This window comes from Balaenoptera borealis, assembly GCF_965194805.1.
Source record: "Balaenoptera borealis genome assembly, chromosome: 19".
NCBI lineage: Eukaryota > Metazoa > Chordata > Mammalia > Artiodactyla > Balaenopteridae > Balaenoptera > Balaenoptera borealis.
Genome location: NC_138878.1, coordinates 61,200,880 through 61,227,030, shown reverse-complemented (window position 1 = coordinate 61,227,030; position 26,151 = coordinate 61,200,880). Strand labels below are relative to the sequence as shown.

Sequence of the window (26,151 nt, the reverse complement as noted above, 5' to 3'; positions counted from 1 at the left end):
AGCCAAAAGTAAATAAATAAATAAATAAATTAATTAATTAATAAAAAATAAAGTAGATAAACAACAAGGATTTACTGTATAGCGTAGGGAATTATATTCAGTATCTTGTAATACACTATAATGGAAAAAATAATATGTATATGTACAGATATATATTTGTATAATCAAATCACTTTGCTGTACACCTGAAACTAACTCAGTATTGTAAATCAGCTATACTTCAATTAAAAAAAAAAAGAATACAGTAGGGTGTGTTTCAGAATTCCCAATTAATCTTACTTTTCAGAGTTGTGAAATGTAAGTGACCAGAAATGGTGCATTGCTTATCCCCAGAACTGCACAGCCACCGGCAGCTCATTAGCTAGATCGCCAAGGGCCACCAGAGAACAGTGGCCCACACTGAAGGTTCACAGAGCTTACACGGAAATGCTTGTACGAGCAAAGCAAACCTGCTTCCCCAGGCAGCCTCTCTGGCATCCTCCAAGGGAGTCTTCGGCCCTGGCTTTCAAAGACTGGTAAGGTCCAAGACTTGGAAGAATCTCTGACTGCTCCTGGGATCCTTGTTGTCATGGAAACAACTGGAAATTCTTCCCCCTGACTCTTCTAATCCTTGTCTTATTGAATGCCAGTTTTTCATTAAGTACTTCTTTTTGTGTATGTCTTCCCTATGCAAGGGAGGTGGTTTGGCTTTGGGGCAGAGAGAGAGAGAGAGAGAAACAGAGAGAGAGAGGAAGGATGAAGAGGAGGAGGGAGAGGGGGAGAAGGGAGGTGAGAAGGAGAAGGGGTATTAGAAGCAGGATGGGGACAGAAGAAGGAGGAGACTGGGGCTGATGGAAAAACAGGAGAAGGAGGAACAAAGGAGGAGGAGAAAGGGGCTGTGGCTATAAAATCCTGAGGGTGAGCCGGTGGACCACTGTTCCCTGGACGGAGGAGCATGGAGCTGCCTGTGGGGCTTCTGTTGGTTTGGGTCTGCTGCCTCCACAGTGTGGCCGGTCTCCAACACGGAGGTGAGGAGCGATGTGACAGCGTCTGGGGTTGGATACTTAGAAACCTCTCCCGCCATATGTAATCAAATCAGAGATGCCCTGAAGGGTAAGGGCCATCCTTATCTCATGTACCCTCAGAAAGAAAAAGATACTCTTTGTATTTTTCAGGTATTTCCATTGAATAGACACGATCCACGGATAGTTGTTTTTTTTTTTTTTTGTAAATAAGATTCGACAAATAAAAATACAAGGACAGGAATATGAATGAGAAAATGTTGTTGACAGAAGTCATGTTACTTGATTACCAGGTGTCTTCTTTTATGCTAATATATGTTAAATGCCTTATGGAGAGGTTTTGAAAATGGAACTAATTTTCGGAAAACCTATTTAATTCTTATACCAAAATCATGTTGCCTTCAACAATTATAAAGTGAAATATAAGAGGGGATTTCATTACGGATTCATTTCTTACATGTCTTACACACAGTTGTGAAAACAATTTTTATGGGATGGCAAAAAACTATGATCTTGTGTGAACTATTTTCAAATATTCTTCAGGCCATCTTTGCATGGAAAAATAAATCAAACACAGTATTGATTAAACTTTTTTTTTAACAAAGGAAAAAATGCTCTTGGTGTAACTATGACCACTGCTTTCTTATATCAGTTGGAATTTTTTACACTTGTTGAAAAATAACACTTTTGACTTGTACCTAGGTTTTTTATGAGATGTCACTCTTATACATACATGAAAAAGAAAATATACATGAAAGAAGCTGGTGAAGAGGGTCCTAAAATTTCTCCACTTTTAGTGTCTGGCCTCCTGAATTATCAGGGTCACATTTTTCCATATAATATTATCCTTTTGCTGTGCAGAACCTTAGTGATTGCAGCATTTCTCAAAACAATGCGTAAAAGAATTAAAACCCATTGGTCCTGGGCACATAATCCAGTCTTTACAATTAGGTAGTGATGGTCTACTTCTGAGTCTCCAGAACTGTTGCTTATTCACTACCTCTCTCTCCTCTCATAACCCAGGGGTTAAGAGAGCCTGTTCTTCCCTCTGGGAGTTTCTTTTGAGCCACTGACGTGCATACTACAAGTTTTGATGCTGATTTTTTGAATGTGATCATATTCAGTGCAGGCAATAACCACCACGTCCCCATAGCAACCTGGTCTGCAGATAATAAGATGCCTGCAAATGTAAGGGGCATTCTGATTTCGGAGACTTTCGAACATGAAAAGCCACGCATTTTAGAGCGTTTTAGAAGCGATGAGGTGGTAGGTTTCAGATCCTGTTAGGGGCACAGGAAGCAGAGATTAAATGGCGTATCTCCACTCAATGAGTTCACAGGCTAAAGGGAAGAAAGACAAAGGGGTGTCAGTCCTAATAGCCTATACGCCTATCTGGAGGTTGGAGACGTGATTGACCTGGCAAGGCTTCACAGAGGGCTCGTCTGAGAGATCTTGTTCCAGGACTAGAAATTTGCCATGCACAAAATGTAATTTCTCCGCTATGACAGGCTGTTGGGAGTACTCAGGGATCCCATGACAGTGCGGTCCCCTGCAAGAAAGACTGTCCGGGCGGGCAGACCCTGACATGCAGTGTGAACCTAAAGTCCTAGGATTGTCCATCCGTTGCCCATTTCCATTTCAGGCTCCTGTGGGATTAGACCGCCCACTGGATAATAGTTAAACTTCAGCCAAGCTTTGTGCTAAGATGTGAATCTTGCATTGAGAGAGGCTTTATTAGTTTATGGGGGCGAGGGTGTTCCTGGGCACCCCCCGCCCTCCTTGCCTAACCTCCATCTCCCTTGCCCATCTCCCTCCAGGCAGGGTCCTGTTCTGGCTCCATCTGTAACCTCCCGCAAGGCTCTGAGCCTCAGATGCTCTGAGTTCCTACATCTGAAACAAGAGGAGAATGATTCTTGCCGCCTTCCCATCCCAGGATTGCTGGGTGGATTTTATCAGTCAGCACAAAGTTCCCGACAGGGTTGCCAACAGTATGTCATTACTATTACCAGCACTGTTTTGCATGTACTACTACAGGTGCTATTACAGCTATTAGAAAGGCAGAATACAGGGTTTAGTAGTAAATATTCACAGAGTGAGTTTGACTAGTTTAGATACTTCATATAAAGTGGAATCGTGCAGTATTAACCTCCTATGTCTGGTTTATATCACTTAGCATAATGCCCTCCAAGTCCATCTATGTCGTTGCCTATGACCAGATTCCCTTCCTTTAAGGCTGAATAATACTCCATTGTATGTTTATACCACATCTTCTTTAGCCATTCATCATTGATGGACATTTAGGATGTTTCCATGTCTTGGCTATTGTAAATAGTGCTGCTATGATCATTGGGGTGCAGATATCTCTTCAAGATCCTGGTTTCCATTCTTTCAGATAAATACCCAGAAGTGGGGTTGCTGGATCATATGGTAAACCTATTCTTAATGTTTTGAGCAACTTCCATACCTTCCTCCATAGCGGCTGCACCATTTTACGTTCCTACCATGAGCGCTGCATAATTCTTTGCTATTATGATTAGGTCAGGTTTCCTTTTAAAAATATTTAAAATCTTTGTGTCATGCAAACATTCCCACATACTCAAAAGAATTGTCTAATGCCCTCCCTTCTGTGAGTGGCAGAAAAAATTTCTAGCATTAAGCAGAGAGGGATGTTTGCGTGAGGCTCACATTATAATTTTATAGCACAGGTGATACTGTGATACAAGTATCTTGTGCACTGGCCTGAATATTACTAATGACAGACAATAGTGATGAAATGATGGTGATGATGACGACAATATTTCAGTATTTATAACATTGTTGGTAACAATAGCAGCTATAAGCCATTAAGTGCTTTCTTTGTTCCAGGCACTACTCTAAGTACTTTATATGCCTGATACATCTCTTCCTGATAACAATCCCCTGGGGTAGCTAAAACTATTGCCCTCATTTTATAGAAGAGAATCCGAGGCACAGAGGGTCTGGGTCATGTACCCAAAGTCACACAGCTTGCTAATGACAACTGGGATTTGAGCTAGAGTCTAAGAAACCATATTTTTTTAGCCACGTCTTTACACTGTCAATTTATATTTATGTGTCCTCCTACTGGAATCCTTCAGACTTGTAAGTGGCCCTCTTTGTGCCCTGTTTCCTGCTCCCAGGAGAAAAAATGTTTTCTGTGTTTTACAGCTTGCCTGTTCAAAATTTACAGGCAAATACACGTCCGTCGAGATCCTGCCTGTGTTCTCATCTTAGAGAAGAGCAGTTGTAGATCTGTGAACAATGGGCAATCCATTTATTATGAAATGCCCCAGCACTTTCTTTGAGATTTCTTGTAACTTCAATATTTGCTGGATAGCAAAGTCTCTTAAACTTGAATTCTGGACAAATTTTAAATGGATATAACTTCCCTATGGTTTGTGAAAATCTATTGCAAACTTGAATAAGTCTTCCATCTGATGGGGAGAAAATAATCGTGATTATTGTAAGAAGAGAAAGCCTTATCATTGCAATAAGATTGTTACCATATTCAAAGTGCTTGCTAAGTGCTGTCTGCTGGGCTGAGCCCTGACATATGTTTTGATTTAATCCTCACAACAAACCTATGAAACTGATGAAAAGACTCTTTTTTAACAGATGGTAAAACTAATTGCATCTCATTTTAAAAGCCAAGGACAAGTCAAGCAAATGTTTGCTTCAAATCATACTTTCCAGATAGTACTGAAAAGAAATAGAATAAAACAAAACAAAGCAGAAAATAAACGTGAGATGATAAAACACATTTTTCCTATTATTATATGGTTTATTTTGTAGGGAAGTGTGGAAAAAGTAAATCATTTACTTTTGTCTGCTGAATTTTTTTGTTTTAAAAATAACTTTAATTATTTCTTATTCATTAACAATATTTGGAAAATACAGTTAAAGCGAAAGGAAAAATTAGAAATCACCCACAATCACACTACTGAAAATAAACATTGAAATTTTTGAAGGCATCGCCTTCAAAATATTATTATTCTCTTAAAATTTTTTTTATTTTTTATAAAACAATTTTTTTTAATTGAAGTATAGTTGATTTACAATGTTGTGTTAGTTTCAGGTGTACAGCAGCGTGATTCAGTTATACATAAAAATATATTCTTTTTCAGATTCTTTTTCATTATAGGTTATTACAAAATATTGAGTATTGTTCCCTGTGCTATACAGTAGGTCCTTGTTGGTTCTCTGTTTTATATATAATAGAGTGTATATGTTAATCTTCCCAAAATTATTCTTCCTACTAGAATAGAATTTGGTAAAATATTTTGTTTTTATTTTATTTTAAAGGCTAAATCTAGTGAAATAAATATTTGTTTAAAATTGTGTCTTTCAGGTAAATATTCACCAACTATGGGTGAGTTGATAAGACTTTTTTTTAATTTGTAATAAAATATGAATACTATACTTCTTTTCCTGCTAAGAAATCATATTTTTCGTGAAACTACTATTTTATGTCATTGTATATAAGATAAAGTACCTTCCATGTTAAAAAAAATAGTTAAGGAAAAAGAAGAGAAAAATCATAATTTTACTACCTGCTAATAAAGATAGAATTTTTACTATCTGTTAATAAAGATAGTAATTTTAGTATCTGCTAATAAAAATAGTATCTGCTTTACTGTTAATATTTTTGAGTGATCAAATATTTCATTACATAGAACTTCATAATGTGATTTTATTCTTGCAAAAATAGTCTTATATAATATAATGAAATAGAAAATGCCTTTTGTCACCTAAAGACAAAGTACAAATGTTTCCATATCTATTTATGTGCTCATCTTTGTTGATGTTTCCATGATATTATAAAGTTATATTTTATTTTAAAATTCCTTTAGTTTGATATTTTTGGATTGTTTTCTTTTCTTTTTTTTTTGACTGTTATTAACTGTGCTGAAATGAACATCCTTAACCCTAATGTCATTCCAACTGAAACCAGGAAAGCACAGAGGTGTCTACTGTAAACAGTACTAATTTAACATTATTGGGAGAATATCACATATTTTTCTAACATATGTGATATTTCCAAAAGGACATAATCTGTAAGCCTACAGAACATAACAGGCAAAATTATTTTATGATTGTATACTTAAAACCCCTAGGAAAACTAGTAAAGATGACTAGTTTTAGAAAGAGAATCAGGTTATATGGCTGGATTTAAGATAGACATACAACAGTCAATGGTTTTTCTCTATACTGGTAAGGACCAACTAGACATTGATAGAAAAGGAAATCATTCTGTTTTATATCAATGTCAAAAAATGCTTTGGGGTTACATCAGCAAGAAATATGCAGGACTTATATAAAGTAAATGATAAAATCATATTGAAGAACATAAAGCAATTTCTAAAAAAAATAGAAGCTCATGTCATGATCTTGGTTGGAAGACATGAGAATAGTGAAATAAACATCAGCTTCAAATTTTATTTTTCAGAAACTATAACTCACCTTCCAGAAGTCAAAGGTAGGTTGATCAGAAAACTTCTGCTAAAAAGCACATTTTCTTTTAATTTTGTAAAAATGGGGAAATCAATGGGATTTTTTTTCCTGGTAAAAAATCTTTTTTTCTCCTTTCATGAAATGTAATATAAGTACCTTGTAAACAAATAAAGAAAATCAAGAGGATTCCCTGGTGGCACAGTGGTTAAGAATCCGCCTGCCAATGCAGGAGACACGGGTTCGAGCCCTGGTCTGGGAAGATCCCACATGCCGCGGAGCAACTAAGCCCGTGCAACCACAACTACTGAGCCTGCGAGCCTGTGAGTCACAGCTACTCAGCCCGCACGCTGCAACTACTGAAGCCCGCATGCCTAGAGCCCGTGCTCCACGACAAGAGAAGACACCGCAATGAGAAGCCCACGCACCGCAGCGAAGAGTAGCCCCCGCTTGCTGCAATGAAGACCCAATGCAGCCAAAAATAAAAAAATAAAATAAAAAAGAAAAACAAGAAAGAGAAATCACTCTGAACGTTCCTGGGCACTTTATGTTTCTACTCTTTAATTTCGGCCAATCTAATAGAGAATACCTGATTTTAAAGTTCATACAGAACAACTCATATTTAAAAAAATGTCCAATAGTAATTAGGAATATTATGAACAAAAATAGTACTGGGGTGGAGAAATACCTTGTATTATCAGATATTTAAACAAACCACAAATATAGTAATATAAATAGCATGGTATCTGCATAGAAAGTGTCCAGTAATAATAATAATAATGATAATGAAGAGGAGGAGGTGAAGAAAGTGCAGGAGAAGGAGGGGGGAGGGGCAGAGGAGAAGGAGAAATATTTTCTGTTGTTTGTTGGCTCCAGACCCTGTCCATTTTACCACCGTCTACCTCTCCAGTAATTTCAAGACCTTGATAGAAAATATAGAATGGATCCCAGGATATATTAGAATTTAATACATGGTTTCAAATGTGTGGATGTTTAAATGTACAGGTGGTTTATTTTACCATCAGTTTGTCTTATTGAATATCTACTGGGAAGAAAATAAAGTTGCACTCCCCTCTTGTATCATATACAAAAGTAAATTTCTGTCCAATCAAATACTAAATGTGAAAGAAACAAAACACATTTAATGTAAGAAGAAAGTGCAGAAAAATATAGATGTGCCCTAAGAACCAGGAGATCTTTTAAAGCAGGACAGGAATCACCTGTTAGAAAGGTCACCATTTTAAAAAGTGTATAAATGCTTCAAGCTGGTAAAAATTCAGGTAAAAGTGCTCATTGTTAGGAAGGACGAATTGCTATTATCCTCTGAGAAAGCAATATCCATCAATGTTAAAAATTCATATATGATTTAACCTAATAACCTTGCTTTGGGGTTTCTATCTGATAGAAAAAATGCTTTGATACATAAGAATTTACATACTGGGATGTTTGCTGAACTTTATTTACAGCAGGGAAAAAGTCTGAATATAGGAAACTGAATAAATTGTGGTAAAATCCATATCACAGAGTAAGAATCAGCAATAGGAAAGAGAGCTACAAAAGTTAAAAGGATAAGTTTAAAAGGATTTCTATGATGTGTTAAGTTAGAGACTCAAGTTATGGCTATAAAGTATGATTCATTTTGGGAGGGAGCAAAAAATCTGTGTATGTGTGCCTGTGTGTCTCTGTGTGTGAATAATAATAATAATAATAAATAACATATATGTTGCATGGTTATATATATGTTTTATGGATGGAAATAGATGATTGAGAGAGAGAGAGAGAGAGAGATACCCACATGGGCATGGAGAAAAGTGTGGAAAGATACAAACCAGGCTATCACATTGTGTGTATGAGTGTGTATGATGGTGGAAGAGGGTGAAGAAAATAGATATGGCGGGATGTGGTGGTAATCATTTAATAGATAGATGCCCACATTTATGTTTCTAAGCTTAAGGAATATTTCTGGAACTGGGGCCAAATGCTAAGCAAAATTTCAAGACTGTTTATGCCATGGAAAAAAGTGGGACAGAAGTAGGAGTATAAAACAAACAAACAAACAAACCCTTTATTAGTAGAGATCCAGCAGCTCTGCTATTGTGTGACTCAATATTGTTCAATAGAACTAGGTCCTAGCTCAGTGCAACCCCTGGCCCTCTGCCCCTACACCCAACAGGAAGTACCTTTGTAGCATCTCAACTAACAGTCCCAGAGAGAGATGAAGAATTTTTGTTTTCTCTAGATGGCAAGTGTTTCTTTCCATTCCACTATAGAGATGGAATCTTCTATGACTGTGTCAAGTTCAATGCAAAACACAAGTGGTGCTCCTTGAATGAAACTTATGAAGGATATTGGAAGTATTGTTCTGAAGAAGGTGAGTGTCTTGCCTCTGAATACAAGGTGGTCATTTTTGTCTTGGGCGCTGAGGGTCGGTGAGATCACAAGAGGGTTCTGAAAAGGGAATCTGCAGTCAATTAATTTGTGAAAATAAGGGATGCACAGTTCTCTGACAGTATGAAAATCACATTGCACCAAACGTATATTATGAGTGCTTCAACCATGTTACCTTGAAAAGAAATCTTTCAGCAGAACCTCAATACCTCACCAGTACTGCTTTCATATGCTTCTGGTGGAACAGAGCAGAGCAAATGGAGTGGGAAGTGTGTGTGTGTGTGTGTGTGTGTGTGTGTGTGTGTGTGTGGCAAAGGGGAGGTACAAAATAGAATTCTTATTCTGACTGCTTCTCTCTTCTCTGTAGACTTTGCAAAATGTGTGTTTCCCTTCTGGTACAGACACCTGATATACTGGGAATGTACCGATGATGGGGATTCATTTGGGAAAACATGGTGTTCACTGACCCAGAATTATAACAAGGACAAGATTTGGAAATATTGTGATTGACGGTGAGATTTATTGGGGGAGGGGATGAAGAGATTTAATCGTTCTCATGGGAAAGATTCTACAGTTTTTGTCGGGAAAGGAGGATGTAAGACCCTCATTAAAAGGGTTTGTTTTGTTTTTTTTCTGAGATATGAGTTGAAGGTCATCCAGCTGTAAATAAGTTGGGGTTTTGATTATGGACTATAGATTTTGATATGGAAAACTGTATTCCAGCCTCAGTACTTTTCTTGCTAACTGTGTAAAAGTAGACCCTTAAAAAAAAGTGTATGGATTTTGGGCAATAATGAGGTATCAGTGTAGGTTCATAGACGGTAACAAATGGGGGATTTTGATCATGGTGGAGGCTGAATATTATTCCATTATATATATCATTTTCTTTATTCATTTATTCATCGATGGAGACTTAGTTTCTGTATCTTGGCTATTGTGAAAAATGCTGCAATGAACTTGGGGGTACAGATATCTCTTCAGGATAGTGACTTTATTCCCTTTGAATATATACCCAGAAGTAGGATTGCTGGATCACATGGCAGTTCTATTTTTAGTTTTTTGAGGAACATCCATATTCTTTTCCACAATGTCTGTACCAATGGCTGAAGACCTGGATAGACATTTTTTCCAAAGAAGACGTACAAGTGGCCAACAAGTATATGAAAAGGTACTCAACATCACTAATCATCAGGGAAATTCAAATCAATACAACAATTAAGTATCTCCTCACACCTGTTAGGATGGCTATCATCAAAAAGTCAAAAGTTTAGTGTTGGCTAAGATGGGGAGGAAGGGGAACACTCACATGTTCTCCTCGAGGAATCCACTAGGGGTCAGGCTGGAGCCCATCACTGTTCAAGCTCCATGTAAAAGATAAAGTTCTACCTCACCGTTGGAGGAAAGCATGATCTTGTGAACTTAGTAGGCCCTGTCCAAAGAGGTCATGTAGCATCGTGGCTTAGAACACTCTGGAATCAGACAGCATGGGGTTTGAATCCCTACCCCACATTTTACCAGTGGTGACACTTCAGACAAATTAACTGATTTTGACCTTGGTTTCTCCATCCACAAATTGGGTTCATACTATTGTTTACCATATAGAGATTTTGTTTGGATCATATAATATAATGATAATTCTAAAATGATAATTTTATTATTATTAGTTGTAGTAATAGTTGTCCTAGCAGTAGCAATTATTAAAGAAAACAATTTTATAGCGCATACTCTGCGCTAGAGACTGTTTAATTGCATTGCACATAATAACCCGTATAATACAGCAATCTTGGAAATTTGGTGCTTTTGTTACCTACGTCTTATATATCAGGAAAGTGAGGCATAAAGCAGTCTAGGTCACATAGCTAGTAAGTGGAGGAGCCAGGAATTGAATCCAGGCAGTTTGACAACAGGAACAGAGTTCTTAACATTAATAAATATGACTTACATAATTATGACTAACATTAATAACTTATGACGGTGATTTTCACTCAGGAGGATGTTTGGCCTGATTGTTTTACCACATTAGCTCGTAAATCCCTCACATCAAGCCCATGCATTCAACAATGGCTGTCAGACAATATATATGTGTGTGTGTGTGTGTGTGTGTGTATTCTTTTACAGATTCTTTTCCATTATAGGTTATTACAAGATATTGAGTATAGTTCTCTGTGCTTTACAGTAGGTCCTTGTTGTCTACCTATTTTATTTTATTTTATTTCTTTTTTAACATCTTTATTGGAGTATAATTGCTTTACAATGGTGTGTTAGTTTCTGCTTTATAACAAAGTGAATCAGTTATATATATACATGTGTTCCCATATCTCTTCCCTCTTGCGTCTCCCTCCCTCCCACCCTCCCTATCCCACCCCTCTAGGTGGTCACAAAGCACTGAGCTGATCTCCCTGTGCTATGCGGCTGCTTCCCAGTAGCTATCTATTTTACGTTTGGTAGTGTATATATGTCCATGCCACTCTCTCACTTTGTCCCAGCTTACCCTTCCCCCTCCCCATATCCTCAAGTCCATTCTCTAGTAGGTCTGGTAAGCCGGGAATAAAGACACATACTTATTTTATATATAGTAGTGTGTATCTGTTAATCCCAAACTCCTAATTTATCCCTCCTCCCCCTTTCCTCTTTGGAACTGTAAGTTTGTTTTTATGTCTATGGGTCTATTTCTGTTTTGTATTTAAATAAGAAGACTTTTCTGAGTAGATGACATTAAATCACAGAATCTGAAGAAAGGGAGAGAGGGGAGTCCTGCCTGAAGTCTTCGAGGAATAGAGCTTCTGAAAGACAGGCAAATGTAAAAGACAGTGTGTTTAGGGTATTCAAGGAATAGTGTGTGGGGGGGGGGAGTGCTTGGTTTGAGGGAGGGATGGGGAACGTCGGAGGTCAGATCAAGTAGGGGCTTTGGCGTCGTTTTCTCAAGTCTTGGAAGGCTATCAGGTATTCTCATCCTAGAAGCAACAGTATCTTTCTCTGGCTACTGTGTGGAGAGAATTAGGGGAGGCAGAGGTAAAAATCAGGGAAACTGCTTAGGCAGCTGTCGTGATTCACTGGGAGAATGATTGTGGTTGGATTAGAGAGAGAACATTGGCGAAGTGGGAAGTGGCTGACTATGGAGAACAGTATGGAAGTTCCTTAAAAAACTAGAAATAGAGCTACCATATGATCCTGCCATCCCACTCCTGGGCATATATCCAGAAAAAAACATAATTCAAAAAGATACATGCACCCCAGTGTTCATAGCAGCACTATTTACAATAGCCAGGGCATGGAAGCAACCCAAATGTCCATCAGCAGAGGAATGGATAAAGAAGATGTGGTACATATATACAATGGGATATTACTCAGCCATAGAAAAGAACAAAATAATGCCATTTGCAGCATGGAGGGACCCTCAGATTGTCATACTGAGTGAAGTAAGTCAGACAAAGAAAGACAAATATCATATGATATCGCTTATATGTGGAATCAAAAAAAGGGTACAAATGAACTTATTTACAAAACAGAAGTACAGTCACAGATGTAGAAAACAAACTGATAACCAGGGGATAAGGAGGGGAAGGGATAAATTGGGAGATTGGGATTGACATATACACACTACAATATATATAATAGATAACTAATAAGAACCTACTGTATAGGAACGTCCCTGGTGGCGCAGTGGTTAAGAATCTGCCTGTCAATGAAGGGGACACAGGTTCAGGCCCTGGTCCGGGAAGATCCCACATGCCACGGAGCAACTAAGCCCATGTACCACAACTACTGAGCCCACGTGCTGCAGCTACTGAAGCCCGTGCACCTAGAACCCGTGCTCCACAGCAAGAGAAGCCACTCCAATGAGAAGCCCGCGCACCGCAACTAAGAGTAGCCTCCGCTCGCCGCAACTAGAGAAAGCCTGCGTGCCACAGTGAAGACCCAACGCAGCCAAAAGTAAATAAATAAATAAATAAATAAATAAATAAATAAGGACCTACTGTATAGCACAGGGAACTCTACTCAATACTCTGTAATGGCCTATATGGGAAAAGAACCTAAAAAAAAGAGTGGCTATATGTATACATATAAGTGATTCACTTTGCTGTACACCTGAAACTAATACAACATTGTAAGTCAACTATACTCAAATAAAAATTAAGAAGAGAAAAGAAGAAGTGGGAAGTGGCTGGATTCAAGATAGAGTTCAGTGGTAAAGTCTGCAGGGTTGGCTGGTGGATTGGATATAAGGTGAGGGAGAGAAATCAAGGGTGACACCAGTGGACCCATGCATACAGGGGACCGGTTGTGTCATGTACGGAGATGTGATGGCAGAATGAGTAGTTTGGTGGGGAAAATAAAGAATATTTTGATGACTCCAATTTTTTTTTTTTTTTATAGCTACTTTATTTATTTATTTATTTTATTTTTTGGACTGTGTTGGGTCTTCGGTTCGTGCGAGGGCTTTCTCTAGTTGTGGCAAGCGGGGGCCACTCTTCATCGCGGTGCGCGGCCCTCTCACTATCGCGGCCTCTCTTGTTGCGGAGCACAGGCTCCAGACGTGCAGGCTCAGTAGTTGTGGCTCACGGGCCTAGTTGCTCCGCGGCACGTGGGATCTTCCCAGACCAGGGCTCGAACCCGTGTCCCCTGCATTAGCAGGCAGATTCTCAACCACTGCGCCACCAGGGAAACCCGACTCCAATTTTATAGATGAGAAAAACCAGATTGGAACAGGTGAGTCCAATTGCCCAGAGTCTCACAGTGAGAAAGAGGTGGATATTACACTGAAACCAGGCGTTTCTGGCCACTAACAAAATGCTCACCCACTATCTCTTCAATCCTTCTCTGTGTGCCTGTGAGTTCTCACATCTCTAGTTCCTCTCTCTCTCTCTCTCTCTCTCTCTCGTTTTTTGTTTTGTTTTGGCAGCACGGCTTGCAGGATCTTAGTTCCCCAACCAGGGACTGAACCCGGGCCTTTGGCAGTGAGAGGGCGGAGCCCTAACCACTGGACCGCCAGGGAATTCTGCCTAGTTCTCTCTTGAAATTATCAACTGCATGAGAGCTGTAGATTAAATTAAGTTCCAGTTATCTACACGTGGGTATGGGTCAACTTTTCCAAGAATCAAGACATCTTTCCTTTTTTATGGTGATTCTCCATGCATGCCTACAATCTCAGATTCTCCCATGGTGTAAATGAGGCTGAGATCAACAATCTCATTTTGCAGAGATAAATCAGGGTATTAGGGACTGAACTGTGTCTCTCCCCAAATTCACATGTGAATGCTCTAACCCCCAAAGAGACACCAGAGATCTCTTGCCTTCTTTCTTTCCTTTTCTCCCTCCCTCCTTCCCTCCCACCCCCCCACACTCCCCATATGAGCACAGAGCAAAGACCTGAAGCACAGCAAGAAGGCAGCGTCTACAAGCCAGGAAGAGAACCTTCTCCAGAAACCGAATTCTCCAGCACCTTGGTCGTAGACTTCTAGCTTCCAGAACCATGAGAAAATAAATGTATGTTGTTTAAACCACTGAGTCTGTGGTATTTTGTTATGGTCTCCCCAGCAGACAAATACACAGGGTTTCAGGATTTACTTACCTTATCTACAATTCCTCACCCTTAAAAAACAACAGATACTAGTAAGGTTAAACACCTGCTATTCGTCTTGTGCTGTGCATCTATGAAATCCAGACATGAAGCAACCCTTGTAAAAAAAAAAAATAGTGGTTAAGTTATTTAGTTAGTGTTCCCAGTGAATAAGTGGGAAAGTTGGGATTTCAAAGTTAGTCCCTCTGACATTAATGCTCGTGTATTTTCCACTGGTTCTAGAGCTGGCATTGCAAGAATTCAAACCCAGTGGCATACATCTCTTCATCTTTGCAGAAGATAAAACTGAGCCCCACATCATCCCCTTGCTGCTAGAACTATTGGAAATTTCTCTCTACTTCCCTGTGGTTAGATGTATTCATATGGAATCTCTAGGGTGCAAGTCAAGCTCTGCCTCTTGGTACGTTCATGACTTTGGTCAAGTTGTCTTTTCATCCTCACCCCATCCCTCCCAGTACTGTTGGCTAGACACCAACTTTGGTTTTGAAAGATAGCTTATCACAGTTGGTTGAGCACCTTGGAGCATAATGACTATTCAGTTGAGCAAGAAAGGAATAATGGGTTCTCTCTGACATTTACTTCAGCCCGTCCAGGGGGTAAGATATCCTGAGTCCTGCACACAGTATCCTGCCCATGACTTTAGGGTGTGGGGTGGGGTGAATCTCTAGAATGTGCCTCACCAACTCAGCACACATTCATCACCACCTCGGTAACCTCATAAATATTCAAGAATATAACCTCCCATTATCTTGGGGAGAAGTTATCATTAGCACTGAGTATTTTTAAAAATTCACCAAAAAAAAAGAGACAAAGTCAAAGATGCACAAACTATCTTCCCTAATCAATGACAAGAACTCAAATATCTGCCACAGATATTAGCCCATTAAATGATAGGTATAGAAAATAATAATTATAATAGATATAGAAAACTGGCCTCACATTCCACTGATTTTGTTGGTAGGTATCCTGGACAGTAAGAGTGATAGACTATGGTGTGATGGAAAATGGTTAATTAGAATTACTCAAAAAAAAAAAAAAAAGAGTATTCACTGGGCTCTCAAATTGGATGCAGGTAGCCCAAACGTTTTAGAGATCTGGCGTGCAAGCTCAGAGAGCAAAAGTAGTTTTCCAGAGCTACTGGAAAACTACTAGCAAGTGTCAGAGATGAAGTAAGTTCATGGGTACAGAGTAAGAGTTGAACTTGTGACTCTGAAGAGACCAGGCTTCCTATGAAGGGACCTGTAAGACCTCGCTAACAATGGGTTGGGCAAGAGCAAGATGGCTTGATGTCAGACTGCCCGGGTTGAATCTGTGCCCTTCCACATCGGCACAAGCCACGTAACTCTGACAAATGTCGTTGCCTCTTGGAGCCTCAGTTTCCCCAGATGTCAAACCAGGGATATAATTCCCATGCCATGAAGCTGCGTGAGATGTCTCTCAGCTCTGCACGTGATGCCAGCCACGTTGCTTACTCGTGATTGACAGGTGACCTCATTACCTGCAGAGCAGCCAGAGGCTCTGTTAAGATCTAACAGTCCAGCAAAATAGAGAAATAGAAAAAGAAAGAGCCTACATGTCAGACAGGGAGAGACTCAGCTTCTCCATGCCTTTATCAGTTCTTCCACTTCTCCTGTATTCTGTTTTCTCATCTCTATTTGGAAAAGACAAATGTGTTTCTAAGCAGTACCCAGTTTTCCTATGTTTTGCAAATGGGGCATAAGTGATGTCTGAAAAGATCTCAGCACAGACAGGTGCTGAAGGATGAGCATTAATTCCCTCCCTTCCTGACGTTGTCATGATGCTTGATCTCCAGGATGGTTTGTTCCTCATCTTGGATTGCCCTGCACCAGGATACCTGCCTCCTTAGGGGAAGTCACTCTTCCAATCCCTACTCTCTCTTATAAAGCGCTCTTCCCGGATCCCTCCAGAGATGGCAGATGGGAAAGGAATTCTAAAGTGGACCAAGCCCACACATAGGAACTGGGATTAAGATCTGCCCTTTCGGGCTTCCCTGGTGGCGCAGTGGTTGAGAATCCGCCTGCCAATGCAGGGGACACGGGTTCGAGCCCTGATCTGGGAAGATCCCACATGCCGCGGAGCAACTAGGCCCGTGAGCCACAACTACTGAGCCTGCGCGTCTGGAGCCTGTGCTCCGCAACAAGAGAGGCCGCGATAGTGAGAGGCCCGCGCACCGCGATGAAGAGTGGCCCCCGCTTGCCGCAACTAGAGAAAGCCCTCGCACTGAAACGAAGACCCAACACAGCCAAAAATAAATTAAAAAAAAAAAAAAAAAAAAAAAAGATCTGTCTTTTCCACATACTGGCTGACCATAAGGCACAATGCTTAGCCTTTCTGAGCCTTACTTATCCAGGAGACTAAAGCTGGCTTTGCCTTTCTTGCTGGACTTTCTCTCTCTCTCTCTCTCTCTCTTTTTTTAATAATCAAGGGAGTAAATGATATGGAATGGATATGAAAGTGTTAAGCGAGCTCTAAAGCAGTGGTTCTCAAACTTTTTCGAACATTGGACTCACCGGGAGGGCTTGTTACAACATGGGTGACTGGTCTCATCCCCAGAGTTTCAGCAGGTCTGGTGTGACGGCCTAAGGATTTGCATTTCTAGCAAGTTTGCGGGTGAGGGTGATGGAGCTGGTCCAGGGACCACACTTTCAGGATGCTGCTGGAGAGCATTCTAAGATGAATGTTCCTAATTCTTCTAGGCACTGTGAGATTTAGGGCATGGAAGAAGATGCTATGCAGTGAGTCTGTGTGCTCTGGGAGCCGCTGGAGTGGGAGGGGCAGAAATTGGAGAGTATAAAATCAGAGGCAACACTTGCTACGGTGCAGCCCATCTGCAGGAAGTTGGAAGTGATGGCAAATCTGGCGAGCTGGGTGTCCCTGGTTCTCTGTATATGTGGGCTGAAAGCAGGTGAGATGGCAAGATGAGGGAGGGAGGGGAGGAGGGGAGGACAGAGGAAAAAGGTGAGACCTAGGAGGCAGTGGTTTGGGGTGAGACGGGCAGGAAACAGATTCTATCCAATGTCTGTAATATCTTTTAAATATAGCATAATGGTTAGCGCCGAATAGAGGATTTGGAGGATTCTGGGTTCAAATCCTAGCTGGTTGGGTGATCATGAGCAGGTAACTCTGCCTTTCTTTAAGCCTCAGGCTTCTCATCTATATAATGGTTATAACACTCTTTAAGAAAGAGAAAGATGGACAACCTGCCCGATGGAACAACACGGATGAACCTGGGGGACATAATGCCAAGTGAAATAAGCCAGTGACAGAAGGACAAATACTGCGTGATTCTACTTAGAGGAAGTATCTAAAATAGTCACACTCATAGAATCAGAGTGTAGAATTGGTGGTTGCCAAGGGTTGGGGAGAAGGGGCAATGGGGAGTTTGTTTAATTGGTAAAAAGTTTCAGTAGTGCAAGACGAAAAAGTTGCAGAGGTCTGCTGGAAATCATGGTGCCTATAGTTAGCAGTACTGGTTTGTGCCTTAAAATTTTATAAAGAGGGTAGATCACATGTAAAGGGTTCATACTACAATAAAGAAAGAAAGATAGATAAAAAGAAAAAAGAGAGAGAAAGAAAGAAGGAAGGAAAGAAAGGAAGGAAGGAAGAAAGGAGGAAAGAAAGAAAGAAGGAGAAAGAAAGAAAAAGAAAGAAAAGGAAGGAAGGAAGGAAGAGAGAGGGAGAAAGAAAGGAAGAAAGGGAAAGAAAGAAAAAGAAAGAAGTTTATTATGTATTGCTTTAGAAAGTTCTCCGAGATCTTTTGTTAAAGGAGCAAGTTTCAAAATAAACAGTATGTAGGCTAAGCTCTCCTTTGTGTAAAAAGGGAATAAAATGTTATTAATACATACACTTGAATATTCATAAACTGTCTCTGTAGATTTCACAAGAATTACAGCATGGTTATCTGTGGGGAGGCTGGGGTCAGGGATGGGCGGGAAGACTTATATGATTTCCCTTTCATAACTCATTTGAAGTCTGAACCATATGCACTGCCTTTCAGAAAACAAATAAATTCAATAGAAGGCAAGTGATCCTTATCTCTTATCATTGTTGTAAGGATTAAAATAGAAAAGGTAGGCAAAATCCTTGGAATTGTCAATGCCCTGCATCTAACCCAAGCCCGCCAGGTACACAGGGATGTTGAACAAATTGGTTTATCACTCATTGGAGACAGGAAGACCACACAGCCTGGGGTACCATGGGCTGTCTTATGAGAGGTTGTTAGGACCAATTCTAGGGTTTGGGAGATTTGGGGGGTCTTAGGTTAAGGAAGCTGGGCCTCACCCAAGACTGGATGTTCTAGGAAAGTGGAGGCAATTCTATGCCTGGAGATCTCAATAAATCTCTAGAGTGAAGACAGAATAGCACAAGGAGAAAGGTGTAATCAACAAAGAAGCAGCAGTCACTCTTTTTGGCCAAGGGGAGGGGGTGTTTAGTAATTTGTGACACAGTGAACTTGCTTTTGCCTGTGCTTGTACACAATGCTGAGGTGATCTTGCTTTATCTCATTTTCTCATGATCTCAGAGTAACCTTGTCTGAGGTCATGATTCTGTGAGTTGTCTTATGCCTGATTGGAGAACGATATGGCTAGGTAGCCCCCAGTGTCAGGTCAGCTTTCAGATGTCTAGGGGGCTGCCTTCAGCTTCCTCTTTCTCAGAACACATTGGGTACACTGTTAAGTCCTCAGTCGATATTGGTGGTGGCATTTCTTCTCATCATCAGCTGTAGGAGGAGGAGGAGGAGTAGGGGGGGATCAGATGGTAAAAATGGTAATGTTTGGCCAGGCGAACGATGTGATTAAAGACATAACAATGACAGGGGATCGGTAAGGGTTTAGTCTTGTTCAGCAATATTAGCAGATGAAATGGCAAAGGACCATTTCCAGGGTAGCGAAAGAAATAGCTTATTTTCTGGAATCAGACAGAGCTGGATGAGAGTCCAGGCTGCACCCGTTTTGGACTGTGTGGAAAAGGTTTAAGTGAAAAGTTTCTCTCTGCTCTTTCATCTGTAAAAGGAGGAGAAGGCTGTGAAGATTAAAAACTGTCAGATAAGAGGGTGTAAATGTTAACCGCCGTGACTGGACAAAGCAGAAAACTCACCCAGCTACTGTTAACCTTTATAACGAAATTTAAGTACCCATAGTTTTATCCTAAAGTGACCCTCATCTGCACACAGCAGAGCTTCAGCTCTGGGACGGCACCTCCTAGAAGAGTTTCGGAGTTGGAAACAGCGCCCCCCAGAGGCAGGATTATTTCAGAGGCTCAGCTTCTGGCGTCAGAGCACCTGAACTACTTAGTTCTCTGGCTTTGAACAAGCGATTTCCCTCTATAGGTCTCCGTTTCGGTACCTAACAAAAATGGAGGTCATCGTTAATAATATGTAACCTATACTCCGTTTCGGTACCTACAAAATGGAGATCATCGTTAATAATATGTAACCTATAAATATAATATGTAATAATACCGACTTTACGGGGGTGCTGCAAGCATCATTTCTGTGAGATAATTAGCAGAAGGCATTAAATACAGGAGACCACTCATAATAATCGTTTATTTAACCACAACTTCGAAAACATTGACACCTTGTTAGCTACTTTCTGAAAAGCAAGGCTGCTGTTGGCTAATACGGATGCCATACTCACCACACAGCACCTCCTGCGTTACAGAATCTCACAGAAACCTATGAATTAGCATCACTATATCAAAGATCAAGAGAGTGAGGCACATCAGTTAAGTCACTTGCACAGGTAAGTGACAATGCCAAGGTAATATCAATATCGTGTCTAGGATATATGCCCAGTAGTGGGATTGTTGGGTCGTATGGTAGTTCTATTTTTATATCCTGAGAAAACCATAATTCAAAAAGAGTCATGTACCACAATGTTCATTGCAGCTCTATTTACAATAGCCAGGACATGGAAGCAACCTAAGTGTCCATCAACAGATGAATGGATAAAGAAGATGTGGCACATATATACAATGGAATATTACTCAGCCATAAAAAGAAATGAAATTGAGTTATTTGTAGTGAGGTGGATGGACCTAACTGTCATACAGAGTGAAGTAAGTCAGAAAGAGAAAAACAAATACCGTATGCTAACACATATATATGGAATCTAAAAAAAAAAAAAAAAGGTTCTGAACCTAGGGGCAGGACAGGAATAAAGACGCAGACGTAGAGAATGGACTTGAGGACACGGGGAGGGGGAAGGGTAAGCTGGGACGAAGTGAGAGAGTGGCATGGACGTATATACACTACCAAATGTAAAATAGATAGCTAGTGGGAAGCAGCCGCATAGCACAGGGAGATCAGCTCGGTGCTTTGTGACCACCTAGAGGTGTGGGATAGGGAGGGTGGGAGGGTGACGCAAGAGGGAGGAGATATGGGGATATATGTTTATGTATAGCTGATTCACTTTGTTATACAGCAGAAACTAACACACCATTGTAAAGCAATTATACTCCAATAAAGATGTTAAAAAAAAATAGAAAAAAAAATCATGTCCAGAACACAATCTCCAAAATAAGACTTCTTGAGTTTGAACCTTGTTCCCACTAATCAGTGGCCATATAACTTCCATTAGTTCTCTGTTGCCTATGTTTTTCTTTTCCGTAAACCTTTCGCGGTCAGGGAGGAGAATAGGGTTCTAAATTATAATCTCTCCTTCATAGGGCTGTTGTGAAGGTTAACTGAGGCCAATAGCTGGAACATAGGGATGCCCAATTAAACATTAGCTAATGTTATTGATTAACAGGTCTTTGTATTTCCTTCCTAGTCTTTAACAGGGTCCAACTCGCTTTTATGGTGGTGGTGTCACTGAGACATGTCCTGATAAAGGCTCAGGGATGATAAAAGAGCAAAATGATTTTTTTTTAAATCAAAAAATATCACCAAGGCTGCTGGAAATATTCAACCTCTAGCACTGAACAAACAAACATGTTGTTTTCCTGAAATGTTGGCTTGTGGGCAAAAGCTAGAATGTTCCCTCCAAGCTTTGGACTTGTGGCATTTCAACCAATGGGTAGAAGTTGAGTGACCTTGGATAGGGTGGATTTACTCTAAATTACACAAAGGAAGACCTTGGGAATAGTTGGAGCTCATACCTGAATTAATGGGCTGTCTTGGGTGGATCCTGTCTTGGGTGGATCCTGTCTTGGGTGGGACCCCCCCGGGTGGGACCCCCCCCCCCAATTAGAAGTTATCACAAGTCATCCAAAATGTGGTAGTTTTTCTGCAACAGGAGAGCAGTTGACTGCATGAACTTCAAGGTACTTATAATAGCCATTAGTCTAGGAATGGAGTATTTTAGGAGGTGGTCTAAATTTTACCCTTTTCTTTCTCTTTCAGACTTGATTGTCCGTATCCGTCCTCTGTATCCAGGTAGGGAGACATCTTTTTATTTGTTAGCATCTCAAATGTTAGCCCCCCACCCCACCCATGAAACAATGTTACGTTCCTGAAAGTCCCTTGCACTTACCTCCCTGTTGTTTCACTCTTTCCTTCACTGTTCTTCTGGCATAAAAGGCCCTCCCTGATCATGGTAGCCAAGATTTCCTCCCCTGTTCCTCCAGAAATTAACATCAACATTTGTGGGTTTTATTGTTTGTGTGTTACTTTTAACAGCCTTCTATGTAGAGATATTATCTACATACCATAAAATTCATCCATTTTAAATGTACCATTTAATGATTTTTAGTAAGTTTATAGAGCGGTGTAAACATCATCACAATCCAATTCTCGAACACTTCCATCACCCCAAGAAGATCCCTTGTATCCATTTTCAACCACTCCCATTCCCATCTCTAGGCACAGGCAACTACTAATCTACTTTCTGTCTCTATAGATTGATCTCTTCTGGACATTTCATAGAAATGGAATCATACATGTGATTTTTTTGTGTGTCTATTTTTAAAGTTTAAAAGTTAATCATGGAACTCTTATGGGTTCATCATAGATAGCTTTGCCACAATATCCCAATTCTTGGAAGAGTTCAACCATATCCACATGCAGACAAGTGGGACTTAATTTTAACCTATGGCTCTCATGAAGTTGAGAGTTTCAAGAAAGAAACAGAGATGTGGGAACACTGTGGGAATAGTCAAGCCAGTGAAAGGGAAACTTTAGTTATAAAAAATATTGATTGGCTTTTTAACTATTTCAGCCACCAATTACTTGTTTGGGGGTTGAACCAACACAGCCTGGAGTTTATGGTGGGAAAATGTGGCCTGTCAGCCTTCTTGTTTTGTCTTGTTTTGTTACTGTGTTTTTATTTATTTTATTTGTTTATTATTTTTGGCTGCATTGGGTCTTTGTTGCTGCGTGTGGGCTTTCTCTAGTTGTGGCGAGCAGGAGCTACCCTTCATTGAGGTGCGCGGGCTTCTCATTGCGGTGGCTTCTCTTGTTGTGGAGCACGGGCTTTAGGCGCGTGGGCTTCCGTAGTTGTGGCACATGGGCTCAGTAGCTGTAGTGCATGGGCTTAGTTGCCCCGTGGCATGTGGGATCTTCCCGGACCAGGCTCGAACCCGCATCCCCTGCATTGGCAAGCGGATTCTCAACCACTGCGCCGCCAGGGAAGCCTGCCCTCTTGGTTTTGAGGTCAGAAGAAAGTTATTTTCAGAGCAGTGGACAGCAGGGTTTCTTTGTTTATAAATTGGGATCATATGCTGAGGACCAAAGCTGACCTTGGGAGAAGCTGACCTTAGGAAAAGCTGACAGTACCCAGTTCATTGGACTGATGTAAGGATATCATTAAACGTGTTAGTCTCTGTAAATTGGGCACGTTATGTCCAGCACAGAGTAAGCTATATAATAGTTCATTATATAAATAAGTTATAACTAACTCACAAATAATGAACATAGTCATAACTAATTCTAAGTAATAGAAAATTGTTAAATAATAATTTAAAATATTAAATGATAAATATTATAATTACAGTGTAATTAAATAATAAAAGTACTAATGGGAATTCCCTGGTGGTCCAGTGGCTAAGACTCCATGCTTCCACTGGAGGGGGCACGGGTTCGATCCCTGGTCGGGGAACTAAGATCCTGCATGCCTCATGGCGAGGCCAAAAATAATAATAATAATAAATAAATAAAATTTTAAAATAAATAAAAGTACTAACATACTTGTTTAAAGTAATACTATAATTATTAAATAAAAATATAAATATGTATGTTGATAAATAATAAGTAATTGCTAAATACTAAAAATCAATGAATCTTGCATCAAAATTATTTCAGGCTTATGAAGGGCCAACCAATATTTATTAAGTTTCTAGTATGGACCAATCCCTATGAGTTGATATCATGGGTCTAGCATTGAACAAAATATGTGTGGTCACTTCTGACAAACGAAACACTGAACAAGTCATTACATGTTAAATAAATGTAAGAACTTATAAGAAATACAAGGGAAGGTGGAAGTTCAGTACAAGTGGATCCGGCATAGTCTGGATGTTCAAGGGGGTTCCATGGAGATTTACATTTAGGCTGAACATCAGAGGAGGGTAAACAGGCAGAGGGTGTGCCAAGCAGAGATCATGTCTATACAACCCCAAGGCAAGAAAGATGGTGGTACACTTGGGAAACCTTACAAAGCTTGAGCACAGAGAACACAAGGAAGGGTGGGTTAAGGTGAGGCTGGAGGTGTATTTGGGAACCAGATCAAGTAGGGTATCATAAACAATTTCAATCCTATTTCCTATCTTAAGAGTAATGGAATCTGAATAGATGCATGGCAGAGTCAGGTTAGTATTCAAGAACAAACATACCCCCTACAGTGTGAAGAACAGACAGGACAAATCGGTTGGAAGCATCCAGAAATAAGTTACTGAGTAGTCAAGGCAAAAGGTGTGGAAGGAAGTGGACAGCTTTGTGTGATACTTAGGAACTAACTTTGACAGGCTAAGAGATTTATTTTTCTAGGAGAGAGAGAGAGAAAAATCTAAGAAAGACTAGAATTTCGGCTTAGGAGATCTGGTGCACAGTCACTAGAGGACTTACATGAAAAGGAAGCCACTGACTCCTGTCTGCTTCCAGGTCCGGGTTGAAATAGGCTTCCTTTGATATTCACTTATACATTTTGTGCCAAAGCCAGCCAAATGTGGATATGGGGGCAGTTGGTGCCAATAAGTGCGATAGACATTAGAAAGTCAATTCCCTTTGTAAGCTTGCCCCACATTCTGCCTGCTTTCTCTTTTCCAGAGTTCTTTAACCATTCCTGTACCTTTCCATTTGCATATGGCGACGTTATCTACTACAGCTGCATCTCCATCCGCAGTCATTATGCCTGGTGTTCTATTGATGAGGTATTCCAAGGCAGATGGCGGTACTGTACCGCGGAAGGTGAGGATCCCTGTGATGTGTTGTCTTAGATGCCTAGGATCCAAGAAGCAAGTGACAGCAGCTGGCTACTTGGTTTTGGGTGTCAGATAAACCTGAGTCCAAATCCTGACTTTTCTAAATGGTTTAACCACCTTGAAGACAGCTCTGTGTGGTAGAAAAAGCCTGTGTTGTTGGTGTAACAATGGTTAATCTTAAGACTTTTTATGTTCATATTTCTCCTCCTGCTCCACCCTTTCTCTGCAGATCCCCCAAAGTGTACTTTCCCTTTCTTGTACAGAAATCAACTCTTTGATAGTTGCACCAAGGAAGGCTATGTTTTGAATCGGAGTTGGTGCTCATTGACAAAAGATTACAACCAAGATGGAAAATGGAAACAATGCTCTCCTTACAAGTAAGTTGGCTGGGGAAGGATGGAATGGGGGTCTTACAGATCTCTTAAGGTGGGGACCCTCTGGATTTATGGAAAGGGAAGCTTGGGGTCTAGATCATCTAGTGATGGCTTAGATCAGAGGTCAGCAAACATTCCCTATAAAGGGCCTACTAGTGAGTAATTTAGGCTGTGCAAACCATGCTCAACTCTGCCTTGTAGCACAAAAACAGCCACAAGTAATTAAAAAAATAATAATAACAAACATGGCTGTATTCCATTAAAACTTTATTTATAGGTCCTGAAATTTGAATCTCATATAATTTTCAGATGTCACAAAATATCAGTCACCTTGTGATTTTTGGCTTTTGTCAACCATTTGTTTTTTTATTTACATATTATGTCTGCTTCTCTATTATATTAATTTTTCAGTAATTGGAAGTACAACCATTGTTGTCAACCATTCAAAAATGAGAAAACCATTAGTTCACAGGCCATCCGAAAACAGGTGGTGGGTTGGATTTGGCCTCCGGGCTCTAATTTGCTGGCCCCTGGCTTGAATGATTTGTCTGTGACCTCATTCGAATGAAGAAATGAGGTTAGTTTCCATTCAAAAGAAGATATGGGAAGGAGAAAACTGTGGTCAACAGACATTGGAGAGTTTACCCATTTCTATGCTCAAATTATATTGAGGATTCTATTGGGTGCACAATAGTGTCTCATGCAACCTTCATGATGAGCTCGGGACGTGATTATAGGTGTTATTATGCCCGAAGAGAAACGAGGAAGCTAAAGCATACGAGGCTAGGTAATACCCAAACCCAGTGTCAAATCCCATCTTCTTAATAAAGTTTCTTGCAGAGACCACTTGCCAACCATCTCCATTAACTGAGCCCATACTATACACTCTATTATGAGCTTTCCACTAGATATCTCTCTCCCCACAAAACTGAAAATTTATGGATGTAGAAATGGACATTGA

The 26,151-nt window shown here is 40.2% G+C and overlaps 2 protein-coding genes across 2 annotated transcripts; both read left to right on the top strand.

The window, feature by feature from the left end:
- Nucleotides 1–898: 898 nt before the first annotated feature.
- LOC309616531 (binder of sperm protein homolog 1-like) lies at nucleotides 899–9,728 on the top strand. Its single transcript, XM_082367188.1, has 3 exons — nucleotides 899–1,065; nucleotides 8,606–8,838; nucleotides 9,223–9,728. Exons 1-3 carry the CDS (start codon nucleotides 935–937, stop codon nucleotides 9,363–9,365), a joined length of 507 nt encoding a protein of 168 aa, XP_082223314.1. The 5' UTR covers nucleotides 899–934; the 3' UTR covers nucleotides 9,366–9,728.
- An 11,460-nt stretch (nucleotides 9,729–21,188) lies between these two features.
- LOC309617067 (binder of sperm protein homolog 2-like) lies at nucleotides 21,189–25,197 on the top strand (the record flags this gene model as incomplete). The annotated part of the gene is made up of 2 exons (XM_082368698.1): nucleotides 21,189–24,802; nucleotides 25,046–25,197. Exons 1-2 carry the CDS (start codon nucleotides 24,559–24,561, stop codon nucleotides 25,195–25,197), a joined length of 396 nt encoding a protein of 131 aa, XP_082224824.1. The 5' UTR covers nucleotides 21,189–24,558.
- Between the last annotated feature and the right edge of the window lie 954 nt (nucleotides 25,198–26,151).

Excerpts from the sequence above, each read along its gene's own strand:
- LOC309616531 (XM_082367188.1), top strand. The coding sequence starts at position 935 with ATGGAGCTGCCTGTGGGGCTTCTGTTGGTTTGGGTCTGCTGCCTCCAC. Across the intron at positions 1,066-8,605 it reads AGAAACCTCTCCCGCCATAT|TGCAACCCCTGGCCCTCTGC; the intron begins GTAATCAAATCA and ends GTCCTAGCTCAG. Across the intron at positions 8,839-9,222 it reads GAAGTATTGTTCTGAAGAAG|ACTTTGCAAAATGTGTGTTT; the intron begins GTGAGTGTCTTG and ends TCTTCTCTGTAG.